This window comes from Motacilla alba, chromosome 6 (assembly GCF_015832195.1).
Source record: "Motacilla alba alba isolate MOTALB_02 chromosome 6, Motacilla_alba_V1.0_pri, whole genome shotgun sequence".
NCBI classification, from domain to species: Eukaryota; Metazoa; Chordata; class Aves; order Passeriformes; family Motacillidae; genus Motacilla; species Motacilla alba.
In genome coordinates, this window is record NC_052021.1 from 6,054,012 (window position 1) to 6,071,673 (window position 17,662).

The following is a 17,662-nucleotide window of genomic DNA, read 5'->3' on the forward strand; positions in this document are numbered from 1 at the left end:
GTCTTCTAGCTGTTTTTATGTTTGGGTATTTACTGTTGCAGACTGATCTTAAAACTCAGTAACAAGTCTCTCCTCTTATCTTGTCAGTTTGCAAACCAAAAAAAAGTCATCGATGTCAGTCATTCTGAGAAGTGTTATTACTAGTTTATGCTAGAAAAAACTGGTAACATTAACAGCTTTTAGTAAAGCTGCGTTGATACTTCTGTGCAGAGAGTACTGCACACGTGTTGGCAGCAGAAAGTCAAGCTGCATCACTTCCACTGCACTGGGATCCTGAGTGCCTCAAGCAGAGCAGGGAACACCAAGCTCTCACGGCAGGAGGAAGCAGGACCTTGTCTGCTGAGACAAGTTGAACAGAAGCACAGACATGGACAGTCATGTGCACTTGCCTCTGCTAGTCCAAATTCATGCTGCCAGGCAAGACAGTAACAAGCTGCTCTGCTTTTATAGTGTATCTAGCAACAGCTTTTATTTCAGCATATGGTGTTTCCATATTAGGCATTAAAAATCTGAGAAGTAATTTCTTACCCTTTCTTTAGAAGAAAGCAGTGGGTGGAGGAATTTTCTGTAGATTAAACTTGCCCCTCTAGTATATGGGGAAAGAAGCCAGATAACAAAAGCTATCTTCAGTTCATAGTACAGTGGAAACCTACAGACAAGTTAAAGGTTGCACAAAATCAACAACTGCAGTAAGAAAATGCACAGTAATTAGTCATTATGAAGAGAGTTTAAAAAAACCACAATTCTATTAGCATATAGGATTATTCAAAGACAAGAAGTTACACTAGACAAAAATTAAATGAGTTATGGATTTATGGGCTACTGTCATTTAAGAAATGACAACAGATAATATACTTTATTCTAGATGAAATTCTAGGCCATCCTTTTAAGAGTTCCATTCCCCTGTTCAGTTCTACAGTGAAGCTGGAGATGTTATAGTCCCTACTTCAAGTGACAGTGTACAGCAAACCTGAAAACAGATGCAGTTCATCTATGCACCAAGATATTTTCCTGTAAAAAGGGCTATTCCTCAAACACAACTTCTTTATACAAAATAAATCAGTACAAATCAAAAACCATCAGAAACACACATAGTTTCCTCTAGAGTTCATAAAAGGCAGGGTCTTACCAAGAGACTGTTAGGTCAGTTATTGTTTCAGTCACTGTATAAAGAGCAAACACAATCCAGTACATCATCCAGCGAACCTGGAAATCAAAATACCACCTTCACTAAGAGCTTGGATTTCACCTTTGCACATAATATACTATACACTGTACAGTTTGTTCAGAGTTGTCAAAGCAAGACATTCAACAGTAGCTTGTTTTATAACAGTTCAGAGACTCACTCATTTTTCTTGAGCATTTGCTCAAATTTGGTTGCCTAAGCTGATTACATCTTTCAGAACAAATACTACAGAAATAGCTCCCATGCATTTGTCTTCCCTAAGCTATCAGATGCCAAATGCACTGTATTTCCAAAATGGGTCACTGCAAACCACCACTGGTTATTTGTTCAAACTGAACATCCACATGCTCTTTAAATTCCTAGAAAAAAAAAAAAAAAACAAAACTGCAACAACACAAAACCATTTAAAAACAAACCAAACAAAAACAACAAAAAAACCAAACAAGCAAAGAATAAAACAAAACCACCACAATTGTTAGAGACTAGTTTGAGCCCTAAATTCATGGTACTCTCTTTCGAAGGGAGGATATATATACACACACACCTTCCCACAGAGGATGTGGCTCAGATTTAATCTTCACTTTTAAAACAATCTTTTTTGAAGTGGATTTAAATAACTACTCAAAACCTAATGATACACTGCTGCCTATTTCATGGATGTGTATTATAGTTTAAAAGCACTTCCTCTGTCAGAACCTGAGACCCATTTATCTTAAATGCTTTTCTGTGCTTCAATTTGAAAAGAAACTCAGTCATGTGATAACATTCTTCACTTCAGTCTCTCAGAGGATTTAGATATTTTAGGCTTGAATAAACGAAGACAAATGTACACAACAGCTGAAGTCACTGCTGACAGGCCATGTGACATTTAGACTGGTGACCCTTCCATGAACCTGAGTCAACACCTGAATGAAAACAAAATTAAATCCAACCTTGCCCCATCAACTTAAGCATAATGCAATGCAATTTTTAAGATGCCACACAAGACTGTATTTTTCCCCAAAATGACTTATCCAGGCTGTTTTTTCTTTAATCAACACCTATTTACCCAATCAAGAACAACAGTGGAAATGGAATTTCTCCTGGGCTGCTAGGAACAGTGACAAAAGCCCTGCAGAAGGGCACATGAGATCTGCCAGGAGTCCTGCTGAGGACTGGGCAAAGATCCTATAAAACACAAATAATATTCTAGTACAACTAATGCAGTAGGTACCACAAGTATCCTTGACAAATGAACCTGAGTGACTCAGAGGGGTTTTCATACCAGGGAAACAGGAAAAAAGGACATGAAAAATGGGAGGTCAGATTTCACACCACCCAGAACACTGTCCTCTACTTCAAGTAACAGAAGCTTTGATTGAGTTTTATTTTTCACGTTAAAAGAGTGATTACACATTTGTTTCATTGAGGGGTTTTTTTTCCCAGCATCCAAGTGTTAAGCTCATCTTTGTTGGCTCTGTCTGAAGCACATTCTTTCAGGTTAGGATTTTGAAGCCAGGATTTGAAAAGGCTAGTCTGTTCAGACTTATAAACTACATTTCAGATGCTTATTTCAAGTACTTTGGTGCAATACAGTGAAAAAAAGAGGCCTCAAATATCTTAGTCAACTCCATTAAACCAGGGTAATTACAAGAACAAATAAATCTCCTCAAAAGCAGATTCTAATTTTTAGCACTGAATTCCATAAGTCTTTTAAATTACCATCGTCAGCTCAACATTTTTTCCCCCAGAAATAATCTTTGACCAATTTACTGCATCATGACCTACACAAGAAGTCAAGATGTCTGTTCTTTTTTTTTTTTTTTCGGTTGATTTTTAGTGGAGGAAGTAGTGGCTGGGTAAAATATTTTACTGTTACAAAGCTCTTATCAATTCAGCAACATAGATGGCTCCTGAGCCACACAAAACCCTGGAAAGGAAGTTGTGCTTGGGCCATAATGTGAATGGCAGCAGACCTGTGCCATTTGGAAAGCTGCACTTAAATCTAAACCCTTTCCTGTGAAAGAAAATGACCCAGCTGGGAAAATGACAGCCATGGATCATCCCTAAGACCTATCTGGACAGTGAACCCAACCAGCAATGGAGTGATAATTCACTGATGAATCACTGTCATGCCTTGCTAATGAAAAAGTCACTGAGATGGCTCTTACTCATCTTGGTCCCATGAATATTTTGTATGTGACTGCAAGTTCTGAGACAGTTCAAAGACCACAGGTTTACACTAAAAGAACTGAAAAAAAATATAACTCCAGGCCCTACTAGCAGGGATCCTGTGTAAGGATGCCCAAGAAAGACAGGTCATGGCTAACTGGACAACTGAGGTGAGAAAAATATCTCAGCATTCTAAAATATTACTTCTCTTTTTCTAGAAAACACAGTGCAAGAGGCAATGGTAACCTCTTAGAGTGATTTCCTTTATTTTGGTTGGAAACTGCTATGCCCTACTTAGCCAGTGAATCAGTTTTGAAGAAGCAGGGAGGAAAAGCAGATTATAAATTCTTTGCATTATGGACTTTTCTGACAGAGTAATACGAGCATGAGACAGAGAAAATTCTCCTCTTAGTTTTGGTGATTTTTTTTCTCCCATGAGTTTAGCTCTGGCAGGCACCAGCTCTATCTCACAAATAAGCTCCCATCAGCTCGTACACAGAAATAAGAAGTACAAATATGATGCCGTTTGAGGCCTTGATAGGGTGATCAGACTAAATTAAGACATTCAAGGGGAGGAACAACAGCTACCACAGTCTACAACTACAACCAGGTACAAAGTGGAGACATCACACATCAGACAACAGCCCTAGGTCACAGCTCCTGCTGCCAAGTTCAGAGTAACTGATGGCCCTGACCCCGCCCTGAGTCAGCAGCCAAGTTAAAGCCAGGATTCAGGACAGGTTGTTTGCTGAAATCAAGCCAGGCTGTCTCTTAAAACAGGGAAGCAGCACAGTGACTAAAGCTCCTTGTGACTGCAACTGGTTAACATTCTCATGATTATCATCATTGCTCACAGTGACAAGTCAATAATTTAATAGCTTAATTAAAAACTGAAGTAACTATAATTGCGTTTTTCTCCACCTCTCTCTTCTGTCTGTTCTGGTTCTTTCCTCCACACCACCTTAACCAAGTTTTTTCCTTCCCTGGTTACATTTTTTCTCCTCTTTTAGGAAAAATAGATTAACAAGAACTAACCTTTTGTCAGGTAGATTCTGAGTCCCCTACTGAGCTCCATACAATGATATTAAGCTGCTGCTGCTCTTCTAGTGGTCACTGTGAATCAGTTTGTCAATATTTATACTTGAGGTGTTGGCAGAATTAGGAAACTTTCATTCTACCCCTGCCTAAAAGTGCATTATTTCTTGTACTTTGCTGAAATAGAAACCAAGACTTCAAGGTTTACATTAAAAATACTCTTTAAAAAAAACCTATATACAGCATAGTGTGTTTAACATGTTTCAGCATAAAACTATGTAAAGTATGAGATACCTCAACTTTAGCCCTCCAAACAAAATCAGAGCGTTACCACTAGGGTCCCACAGGTGTTGTATCTAACAGTAAGGCAGTCAATTCAAGCTTTCACATGATTTATTACACAATGAAAATGTCACAGATCTCTATCAGCAGAGGCGTGTAATTAAACAATTAAAAGGAATGAGACTTACATATTCCTTCACATTTTTTGTCTTCACAGCTTTGTATGAGTAGTATGCAGGGTACAGCATCCCAAACACCAGCCTATTGGAAAGCAGAAAGAGCCTTCAGGATCTGTTACACAGTATATGACAAAACAGTGACAATACATCAGTAGAACAATGCAGCCAACTAAAATAAAAAATCCTGCTCTCTAGCATTAAAAAAAAAAAAATTAAAAAAAAATCAGTGTTATATGTTCCTTGGAGGAAGTTCCATGATAGGCAAAACTAGAACAACATGAACAGAAAAGGGTGTATGCCCTAAAGACAACAAAGTGTTTTGTAAGGCTGTTTCTAATAGGTAATGTAAAACCAGTTGTTCTGGTTCTTTTACAAGTAAAGCCAGTCCTGTAGCCTGTCCACATCAGAAGACAGTGCTGGCAGTGCTATCACACTTGAAAGGCCTCTGAACCTATCAGTAGTTAATCACAATCATCTCCTTTTATCAGATTATCAGAAGTTTCTTTCCAAAAGAATTTTAAGACAACGCTGACTTGCAAAACTTCATCTCCTTTTGCTAGAACTCTGCAACAGCAATATTCAGAAATGGAGGAAAAGCGGGAATTAATTGAATTGATTTTTGTCCCTGTGGAAAACTCTGTTCAGTAACACACCAGCTCTAATGTCTCTCACCTTCCCTTAAGTATCAGAGATAAGAAAAGCCTTTGTTCATCCTTTAACCCATAAAATAGACTTTATAAGGGTGGAAATGATTTGTTCAAAGAGAAGATACAGAAGAGGTTCCTGAACAACATAACCACTACCAACTTACTGGTAATCTATGCACCTCTCTCTAATTCTAAAAACAGCACTCCAAAGTTATTTAAATAACTATTAGTAGCCTGCTCATGTGCCTTGCAATGAAGCATATGAAAGGGAAACAGCCTGAGTCTTTCACCTTACAGATTTTTCAGCTACACCTTTCCACTCACTCTACTGTCAGGTAGCATCACTTCTATAAGGAAAAAAAAAAAAGTATTTTTAAATTTAAATAGCAATTTATCCTCTGAACATATCACTCTCAAGCTGCTATAAACATGAACTGGGACAAAACAGAATTTTAAGAACACTTCTTCAGAAACAACTGATCTTAAGCAGAAATCTTACTGCAGTAAGGCTATCATAAAACTAAAGATGACCTCAAGTTAAATAAGAACACTAGCATATGAAACACAAGATAGGTAGCTAGTTTTTCCCATCTAGAGAAATCTGTTACTCAATACTAGACAAATTAGGAGTTTAAAAAATACCTATTTTAGTAACCACATTTTCTTTTAAAGAATTTTTCTAGAAATCACTTTAAAACTACAGAGTGCAGTGGTTAACACAACATATCATTATTATATTATTCTATAATATTGTTACTATTTTATTAAACATACACCAATATATAATAATTTACTAGTGCTTTCAATACTGCTGTAAAGTGGAAGTGCTAGAAAAACTTCTGTTCATTCACTAGAAGTGGGTAGATAGGATTAAAACAAAACATCAGCACATTTAGCCAGTAATAAGAGGAACCAGTACCATAAATTTTTTATCTCCTTACAGCCAGAGCTGACATTGAAAGTGTGGCACGATGCTGCTGCCAGCTCTGGCACCACGATCTTCTTCACACAGGCAAACTCCTCTGACTTGAGTTAAAACCTACCAGGCAATTTTACAGGCCAAAAGCCAGCTTGTCAACAGTGAGTTGAAGGCCAGCAAATTCCCTTTTACCTTCCATCTATGCACGATGGATCACTACATTGGCAAAAGAGATCACTGCAGCTGACTGAGGCAGGAACAGCAGGAAGCCTGGGCACTGATGGCTACAAAACCCCCACATGTTCTCATCCTTTTCCTCTTTGGGTCCACACCTCCAAAGAGCTCCAAGATGTCAGCAACACCTACTGCTACACATGAGAAGCCCATCCATCCTCTGATAGTTCTACAGAAACCGTACAACTGCTTTAAGGATGTTCCCAATTATTCTATGGCTTTTCAAACTGAAAAGCTCGAGTGTTATTTTTCAAAGTGTGGTTTGCGTTTCACACTGAGTATCAGCACACTGCACGAATGGAGCAGACAAAAACAAAGGCAGTTTCCACAGATGGGAACAGATTTCAGCTGAGTGTGACGTCATTAACTTTATATTATTAGTAGATACATGGATAATCCTGCTTACCAATGTAATTTCACTGCCAGTTGTAAGCCCAGCTATTTCAGGTTTTAGCTGGACTCAGTAGCTACCACAGCATTCCATTTTTGGTACAGACACCTCCTCTACAAACATTTTGCTCATGTAAAGAGAAATGTTTCTCAAATATATTAGGAGATTAAAATAAAAATACAAAGAAAAAAGTATCAAAGAGCCTTTAAATCTGAATAAAACAATGAATTTGCATATCCATATAGCTGTATTTTTAAAAAACCCAACCTACTGCCTTTATTACCACAAAATCTATGGTGTTACAGTTTTAATAGCTTCAAAGTGAATAATTGCTTGGAAGGCTCATTTATGGAGCAAAGCAACCAAGTTTGCATCTGACTGAAAACTGAAATATCAGTCATCTGTATACATGTTGCTCTGGCACTGAACATATTACACCTGGACAGTAAACAACTCTAAAGCCACAGTTCTAAAAAAAAAATACTAAAAAGAAAAGAAACTAAGACACAAATAAAAGCCACTCAAAAGTACTATTTGCATCCAGACTCCTCAAACACTACGGCATTAACAACAATGCATTTAGGGGGTCAGTCTGTTCATATTGTCTAAGTATTGCCCAAAGCATGGAATAGTGTTTGACACTTTATTCTTTCGTTCCTGCAAAACGCAAAAAGGGAACACTCTCTGTTCCTTACCTAACAGTTAAAGCAATCCAGGAAACTCTTTTAGTATGAAATGCTTTGGAGACAGCACCATTCACTGAATTCCCTTTGCCTAAAAATTTTGTAGTAGACATGACATCCATTTGTCCACTCACTTAAAGGCTGAGGATCTCCACAGATTGATACAGAGCCAGACACTGTGTCCATCTACAGCAGGAATATGTACCTGCACCCCTGAGTGGCAGGCTGGAGAATAAAAGAATCGTCCATGCCTCCACAAAACCATGCACCTGATACACTGCCTTGCTTTGCTGACCATGCCCAGTTCCCCTTCTCAATACTAAATGTTTCCCAGTTACATTAGGAGCGGCTTCCATTCCTGTCATAAACATCCCCAAGTTTTTTCTAAGAGCTGGTCAGACAACAAGGAAATACCAGAAGTAATGTAGATGACACTGTACTATCTATGCAGAAACATGGTCTGGTGGTGGTAATAGAGTTTTCCTTCTGGATGAACTATAATTACTATTCCACATATGGTTAGCAAGTTCAGCCTAAGCAAGATTTCATCTGAAAGAAGTCTGCTAATGAAAACTAAACAGCAGAATAAAAATCTAAAGAACAACGCTTGAATCTTTGGCTGGCTGTTCTTGGCTGTAAAAAAGGCAAATAGAGCCATATGCCTTACCAATGGGATTTCAGTCAGCACACACTGGAAAAGCAGAAGCATTTTTGCTTAGACTGCCCATATACTTCCAAGCCACTCCCATCAAAGATCAGCGGTTTGGACTTTGCTCTCCTTTTGTTTTGGCTACCAAGCGATGAGGCTATAGTTATGGATTAAGTTTGACCAGCTATGCACCTCTGTGGCACTCTCAAGCTTGAAATAAGGCACAAGGAGTACGTGGAAGAATCCTATTCAGGGGGAAAAACCAAAAACCCTGCATGTGTTGGGTTGACCCAACACCAGGTGGACACCAGGTGCCCACCAAAGCCATTTTGTCACTCCTCTCGTCAGCTGGGCAGGGGAGAGAAAATACAACAAAAAGGTCAAAGGCTGTGGGGAGATAAGGACAGAGATCACTCACCAGTTCCTGTCATGGGCAATTGCCAACCCGGTTTGGGTAGTTTGATTGTTAATCGATTACAAATCAAATCAGAGCAGGAAAATGAGAAATACGAGTAAAACCTTGACACACAAACACAACACGCTGCCAAAAAAGCAAGACTCTCAAATCATGCCCTACCCCTCCCCCTGAGTGTTACAGCTAGGTACTGACTTCTAGACTAAGCCAGCAACCAGCTACAGTTCACATGTCCAGACAAACAAAAGCTTGCCCTGGCATTTTTGTCCTGGACGTTTTTGAAAAGCACTACACTAAACAAAGTCATTCTGTCCAGCACCTGACAGAGTTTACTTCCATTCTGCTATTCAGATACACAATAACCACACAATCTACAGTAAAACACTACATATTCTAGTAACTACAAAAACTACACTTTGACCAGGCTGCTACAGGGACAGGGCAGCACAAGGATCAGCTCCTGAATCCCTCAAGGTTCTTCCAACCGCCCTGCCTTGGGCAAGGAGCAGGGAAAATCATGTAAATCCTATTAAAAGAACATGTCTGCCAACAGTAGTGAACTTTAAATTCAGCAACTCCTTTAGCAGATTGCAGTTACCAAAATGCAGGAATGCAATCAGAAACAGGTCTGTTAAAATCTTCATAGCATTCTCATGACCAGAATATAAAAGCCAGAGAACAGAAATGCCTTAACAGTTAAAGAATATACCCAGAAGCACTGACAGACCTGAATAAAGCACATTCTTGAACAGAGCAAGGCAGCTATTAACTTTCCAACTTAGAAAGCTGGAATTCTCCAAAGCAACTGCCAGATTCTTCCAAAGCACAGCATAACCAATAGTAAGGCAATTACTCAAACAGTCAGAAACCACCCTAGAATTTTAACAGGAAAAGTGACATCCCTACTGATTCCTCAAAAACGTGGGACTTTTCTATGCCAGGAACTTTTATTTAATGGGTCCCAAGTATAACAATTGCAAGCAGTCTGATAGGGTACAATTAAGCCTTTCTTCCAATGCAGAGCTCTAGGTTACAAGTACCCTATCCACTCATGTTTATGGACTAATCATTGATCTACCCCTAATTAGGGTTGCCAGATAACCCTTCAAGTTGTCTCCACATGGAGATATCCCTGTCTGAACCTTGCAAGAAGTCTAAAAAGAGCACAACAAAAAATTAGAAAAAATTCTCTTCTGTAAGGGATGTTCTGCACCGGAGTGTGTGTGCAAGTGCTGATGTACTTATGGGCTCTAACAGCCCCCTCAAGGGGGGGGCAGTCTGGAGCAAGGGACAGCTAAAAAACAACTCCTGAAGCAAAATCCAGGCTACCCTCTCCAATGAGTCAGCCTGGAAACTCTTTCACATGGTCACGTTGCATCAGAGTTTTAACATAGTTCTCCCAGTCACCCTTCTCACGAGTTGACAGGGCATTACTGGTACACAAAACCTGTGAATCAACTCACCTCCTGTTCACACATAGATCCTGTACAGGGCAGAAGTACTTGAGGAGAAGCCATTTGGGTATCATTCTAACTCAAAGAATCTGCACCTGTGCCTGGAGACAGTGCCAAAACTTGTGTCCACAACTGAGCAGTTTTTTCTTGTGCTGCTGGATAGCCTAGGTATATTTTAACAGAAGGGCATAAATCTGGAGATACCATCACCATGTCATAAAAAACCAACAAAAAATGCCAAACAGATAACAAATCCTGCTCAAAACACAGTCAAAAGGTCCAACAAACCCAGCTGTACAGAAAATTCCAAAAAGCTAGTAGTGGAAGGCAAATAGAAATTGTTATAAAACCCTTAGTCACTTCTGTGCATGCCCACCTATTCACCCCTTGCTTTCATGATACATGTTTGACTCCTGCTGTAATAGCGCCCTGCCCATGCCGGCACTCCTTCCTGTTTACAGCCTTCACCACGGGCAGGCACCCAGGTGAGCTCACACCTTCCAAGCACTCACACGAGGAACTGCAACCAGACCAGCTGCAGCACTTCCTCGAGATAAAGAGCAAACATTGAATGCCTTCAAACATAGAACAACCCTTGCAAGAGAACTTAAATCTCCCACCTCTTACCTCAAACTCAATAGCAAAATTTCATCCCTGCTGGAGAAGTATTCATTTTCAAAGCTGCTCACACTTACTTAAATCTCAAGTAAGTAATTTTCTTCAAATACATGAAATCATCTCTGATTTCCCTGTTGCTAAGACTTCTTACCACTGGAAGCAAAGCATTTGTGGCCCCATGTCAGCCAGCTGTGGTATCAGGCAGGAGCACAACTGAACACTGAGAAATAGCCAACAATTAGGAACAATTATAGGGACTTCTCAGCTTTTAAGACAGCCTTGCACATGACTTTGATCAAAGAAAAAGATGTGTCCTTGTACTGAACTGTGCTTTTCTTCTAACAATCTGGCAGGGACTGACAGCTAGATTAAAGATGTCAGAAGAAACAAATTGACTAATTTGCTATTTTTCATTTTTTAAAAAACATCAAACCAAGCCTAGTTTTCACGAGATAATTTCTATTTTCATTTAGTATATGCACGAATAAACTTATTTCATAAAGCAGGTAAACAAGGTTTTAAAAATTGTAGTCTTAATTATAAGTGTAACGATGAAAGCTGATACCTACATGCATGTTCAAAGAAACTGTCACATCAAGAGTTTACATAATAAAGGTAATTGACAGATGACAGAGAAACACACTTATGAGCTTCCCTGCTTTGGAGAAAGTTCTTCACACTTACTGCTCTTGGAGGTACTACTACCTACACATGCAGTTTTCATGAGCAACACGATCCTCTCCATTTAGGATGCTTCTGAGAGCTCCTAAAAGACACGGGTAATTCAATGCAGATGATGTGCTGAACAAGATTAACAGGAACATTACAGATCTAGAATGAAGTGTTTCGTTTTGTTATGAGGTTTAAAGTTACAAATACACTTGGTAGTTTCTTGGCTTCCATAAATTTAATTTTAAAAACTACCAGCTCTCTTATTTATACTACTTCGTTTTGTGCCTAGTGCCTTCAAAATTATGTTGGAAGCTTCTACAAATGTTTAGGTCTTTATTTCTCTGTAAGAACATGACAACCTTCATATCAAGGAGAAGAATCCAGAAGACACTTTAAAACACCTTCCATTGCAATCTATATGGTATATTGGAGAATTGTTCAGTACAGTAACTTCAGTAACTTGTGTCAAGCCAGCAGCCACTTCTTCTCAAAGGTTTCTCTGCTCTGTGCCACATTTTGAAGCAAGGAAAGTTAGATGGATGTTTGGAGAACCAAAGCTAGCATAAAGAAAACAAAGCAAAGACTCATCTTGGTACTGCCAAGTCCTGCACATTTTAAAACATGTTTAACAGTCTTAAAGCTTCAGCTCTTGGAAGCCTCAGAGGTCTCAGTCCTGGTGAAACGGCCAGGGAACAATCAGATTTGCATACAAAGATAATATTTTATCCAGCACAAATTTGGAACAGGAGCAGTAACGCAGCACAGCTGAAGAGCAGCAATACTAATTAAGTGACAGAAGTTCTGCAGGTGATGGTAAACTAAAAAAAAACTCTGCCAAAAGTACATGAACATCACCCTAGAATAAAAGTCAAAAAAGCCCAGCAGAATACATTCTCATTACAGCAACTGTACTTAATTTTTAAAGCAGCCTCACTCATTTAAGGTATGCAAGTCCCAAGACAAGATAACTCACTATTTTAAGTGGCAGTAATTTCTTTTGCTGCTGTGGGAAGAACAAAAAATTTGATTGCCCAAAAGGATTCAAGGCCAGCTTTTTATTTATTGAAGTTATTTTGGGCATATTTACCCTGAGTTATATCACCTTCATCCAGCTATAGAAGACACAATGGGAAGACCATGTATAATCACACACGACAGACATAAGTCTCAACTGCAGGACATGGGAACAAATCTTTGCAATAAAGTGTTTATTTTCTCTATTGTCTCAGCGGCTGCCTAAGGAGAAAGTTTCTTGATGCTTGAACCCCATCCTTAAACTGTAGGTTCAGGAAATCAGTACTTTAATATTATCTCCAATATTAGAGGAAACTGAGTTTAGATTCTCTCAAGACTCTGAAGTCATGCCCATGCTCAACTATTTTTCAAATCTAAAGCTTTATTCAGCTTTGACAAGTGGCTTCAAAGCTAGCTAATCCACTGGAGCTCCTTTTCCAGGCTTGGCCATCACTTATGGCCTAGGCTCATTCCCTCTACCACCTCCAAATGCCATAGTCAAAAAAAATGGATTTCCACTTGGATTCTTACCTTTTCAGCTTTGGTTTTCACTCTACATCAAGTCTGCTAGAGACTTGAGCTAATTTCACAAGTTAAAATCCACAGTCATTGTTTGCTGTTCTAAGAGTATCTTCTCTATTTTTGGAAATATTAATCACCATCAAAATAACTGGCTATAGGGTAGGGAGCTAGCATTTAAAATAGGAGTAGTCCCAAATAAAAATTACTTCTGCTTTTTCCAAGGGAATCCACATTTTATTTTTGAGCCGTCTGTTAGTGTAAGGCAAACCACACTGCATGTAACCACCCATTCATATGGGTAGCATTTAAAAAAAAAAAGTGTCCACGCTGCTATAGGTCACACTGTGGGGAATATTAATCTGTCTGGGTGTCTCCAGAGAGAAAAGTGAACTTCATAACCCAAAGGCTCAGAAAGGTCCTACTTAATCATTACACATTCTTGAACCCAAGGGTGTCATCAGAGACCAGCCTCAATGTCCTGCCTCTCCCAAAAAAATGCTACAAAAATACCTCAATCTGAGCCAAGCGGTAAGTGGAACCATATAACACCAACTCTCGAAGTGAAAGCAAGCATGTCTTATCTCTACCCCAGACAGCTGGTGGTTTAGTTTTTAATCATCCAAAGTTACGGACATTTTAATTTTTTGCCGAAAGGTCCTTGATTTCCAAACAATTCTGTTAATCTTATAAGCCAGAAATGTACTTCTGAAGCCTCTTAGAGCATTCAAAGAATGAGCCTTTCCATTGCACACAGGAAAAGGCTTCTATGAACTTTGTATTTGGCAGATGCTGTTGAAGCAGCATCTGGACTTGTGATTCCCAAGTAACGTGTTTCCTCAATTATACCTGGTACATAGAGAACCCTGAAGATTCTGCTGGACACCAAGTTAAGGCTGACAAGCAGAATCTCTATCAACCTTATTCATGCAGTTCAATTAGTAACAAAAATACAGTGCTAAAAGAATCTTAATATCCTCCCTTTTGAACCCAAGTAATTTACGGGGTTTTTTTTTAGACTCGTGCATTAATTAGTTTAAGGGTTAGGTTTGAGGGTTTGCTGTCAAAAACAAATAAAGCACACTATGCTGATTAACAAAAAAAAAATTTCTGAGAGAAGAATTCTGTTAACACAGTCATGTTCCACTGGTTATATGTAAATGGGCTAAGAAAACAGAAGATACAAAAGAAATGTGTGCCTTTGCAGAAATGTTATTTTCCAAATGCAAATGTAAGATAATTTGCCCAATTCACATTATGCTCTCAATACAAATGTAAATTTCATTTTGTCTCAGCCATTCAAGGGTAACTTTTAGGCAAGAAAAACTAGCCCTCAAAGTTCTGTAAGTAGAATAGTAAAACCAACACTGCTTACATTGCAACTACAGCAAATTAACGACTGCCAAAGCAGTCATGTAAAACATATATTTTATGTTTCTGTGGATATAGTGTCTTCCAAGTGAATCATAAGCTGAAAATTTTGAATAGGTCAGCTTCTAAAACATTCTAATACTAAATACACTGCAACTGAGTAATCCTAGACGTGCCTTTAGACATCTATGAAGGCAATGATGCCTTCCAGAACAAAATCCTAATCTGGGGGAAAAAAAATATTTTAGCAGATAATTCTTTGGGGTTTTTGTATTAGTTTAAGGTAATGTTACCACACTTAAAAACTAATCAGGATCTCTTTAAGCTAGTGACCATCTTCCTGACTCTCCTTTCCAATTTTGATCAATGAGTTACAAAACAGGGTGGGGGGAGGAAATAACAAAACCAGACAGTGGTAGGAAGGCACAAGCACAAACTGTTTTCTGATTTTCCCGTTTGAGCACTGGAAGTTCCAACAGCTTTAACACAAAAAAGTACAGCATTATGTCAGGCTTCTCCTATCAGGAAAAATCCTGCTTGGGAAATCCTTGCACTTAAAGCCAGGTTGCAGGCTTTTGAAATAAACTGCACCTAGTTTTCAACATCAAACACAAGCTCCAACTGTCTTCGGGATGCATGAGTAATGTTCCAAAGATGATAAACACAGGGCAAACATTCATCTAGTTAAACCCACCTCCATGTTGATGCTTGCAGACTGCTAGGAAACACAAGAGAAATAGAAGTAACGCCCTACTATTTTGTCAGTGATAAACCGAGCAGTAAAGCAACAGAGATGGCTGACAAGAAGCTTAGTGCAGAGATAGCCTCTGTGGGGTGTTTTATTTCCCTCATATAAAAAAACCTTCTTGTCAGATTGGTTGTTCTGTGCCACTGAGGCCAGTCGTGCTTGAAATCATACTGGTCAGCAAAAAACCTGCAATCACCTTTTCTGCCTAGACCCTCCACACCTCATCTCATTCGTCCTGGAGTAAATTGTTACCATCTAGTCTGGCAGGTCTTGACAATACAAGAGGAATTTGTACTGTTGGCAGATGTAATATTTTCTTCTACATAAACCTAGTACTTTCACAGGTTTCAAAATCTTGGAATTTCAAAAGCAGAATAAAAAGGACCAAAAAGCTCAGAGAAACCTCCTTTGCACATGGAACACTGGAACAGAGGGCTTTGCCAGACATGTTTTTACACGCATTTTGGAGATGATTTCTATCAAATATTAAAATTATTGAGCCAAAGCAACTTTTTTTTTTTTTTTTTAAATCAGAATTTGGCTCAGGATCTTCCTCAGCCTTACACAAGCATACAGGGAGCTGCCTCCCAGTACAAACCTAGGAAAGACAAGCTGTTCTGTCCAGGTGCAGAAGTGCTCAATAGCCTACAACGTGCTGGCTCAAAGCAGACATGGGTTTGTGGAACACTGCGAGAGTGGAGTTTGGTTGTTTTAATTAGAAACATCCTTTTGTGCCAGATCATGCAGTTCTTGGTATTTCTTTATCTACAATGCAGAGGACACACGTGTGGGGTTCAGCACATTTTGTAACACGCTACATGCCAAGACCATGAAGCAAGAATGTCACACTCCACAGGACACCTCTAGACGTGCTCCGTGTGTTTTGAGCAAGCCTCAGTCCAGCTGCCTGCCCCAGGCAGGCGGGCTCTGCACTCACACCACCCTGTAAACAAGGAAGGGAAAAGAGCAGCTAGGCTGCAGAGCAAATGTTGATGAAAGGCAAGGCGTGCCAGACAAGCAGTAGGGACACTTCTTTCTCACAAGCTGTCAGAGATAGAAATTTTGCATTGTTCTAACTTAAGAGGGGTTACAAGTCATACACGAGTGAGCAGAAACTTCTCATTGTATATATTAGGATTACCTCACAGAGAAGCCAAACTATTGGAGAGAAGAGTTCTGATGATTTCACTGCTTAATTATGCAAATGATTTTAAACTTTCACACTGTCAGGACAATACACTTAATCCCTAGACTTACATATGCTTACAGATTTCAACCCATGAAACTGAAAACCCTTTAAAAAATCTGACACCTTGTTTGATTAAGAACAGCTGCACTGTTATTACTGGAACTAGATTCATGAGAAGAAAGAATAAGCAGCAATGTGAAAGCAAAGAATGCAGGTTCAGAGCACGCTTTAACCATACCCTAAAGCCTAAAATAATGCTGGTTTTGTCCTGCAACCTTTCATTCTCAACACAGCACTTACCTAGCAACTACACAACAGCAGCGTGAGCTGCTGAAGTTCATTGCAACTTACAAAAGATCAACTTCTATCAACACTAATTTTCTTTCTAGTTGACAAAACAATCAGATTCACACAGTGGTCACAGAGTTTGGATCCTATGGAAAGTGAATGAGGAGAGGATGAAGGACAGGATAGCCACTCCCAGCAAAAGGGCAGTGAGATCTATTTAGCAATGAAATGCCAAGGATAACTGATACAGTCACTGATTCATTCCAGTTCTGTGATGAGACAGACATTGCAGCACATCTCACTCACTATGACAGCAACTCTTTTTTTCCCCACAGGTGCAGCAGTAATTTATAGGCCTGTAAACTGAAGAATACCGTCAGAAATTCAGCATCCAACAGCAGTCAACATCCTTCACACTTCAGCTGCAACCACTGTGCCAGAGAGCAGGCTACAAACAGTCACAGAAACTCTGCCACAAATGGCTCTTGTGCCCAGGCTGTTAAGCTGTAGCTACTCCTTCCACACACATGGTGTTAGTGTTACTTGACTCCATCCTATGCGCTGTGATCACTCCAAGACATGTTTGACAGCATGTTGATTAGCAAACAAGAGGTAAATATTTTTGTAGTTTATGCTTTTAATTAAAAAAAAAAATGTATTCCAAGAACAAGACACGATCTAGGTTTATTGCCAAAGCATAGACAGTTACATGAAATATGATCTACATGCTAAGCCAGGTATTCCTGACAAGAATACAATCAACATTGAAGCTATGGCTTCAGCCACCCATTCTCAGATATACAGTCATTTTAGGGGCAGCTGGACATCTGGAAATGTCAAACAACAACAGAAGCAACAAAAGTAGGGTAAGATAATGCCATTAAAGAAACAGCAGCAATCTGTAAAGCAGCAAAGGCTGAAAGAGACTAATACTACTACCTAGCTTCAGGTCACCGCCTGTGTCCCCCAGACAGTCTTTGTCCAGCTTAAAGCACTTAGTATAATCTAATATCAGATT

The 17,662-nt window shown here is 39.2% G+C and overlaps 1 protein-coding gene across 1 annotated transcript in view; it reads right to left on the bottom strand.

The window, feature by feature from the left end:
* Positions 1–17,662, bottom strand: part of REEP3 (receptor accessory protein 3) — a 36,691-nt gene that overhangs the window by 15,446 nt on the left and 3,583 nt on the right. The window contains exons 2-4 of the mRNA XM_038140533.1: positions 4,843–4,915; positions 1,130–1,206; positions 529–649 (exon numbers count right to left, since the gene is read on the bottom strand). Coding sequence (XP_037996461.1) covers positions 529–649; positions 1,130–1,206; positions 4,843–4,915 — 271 coding nt within the window. The remainder of the gene's footprint in view (positions 1–528; positions 650–1,129; positions 1,207–4,842; positions 4,916–17,662) is intronic.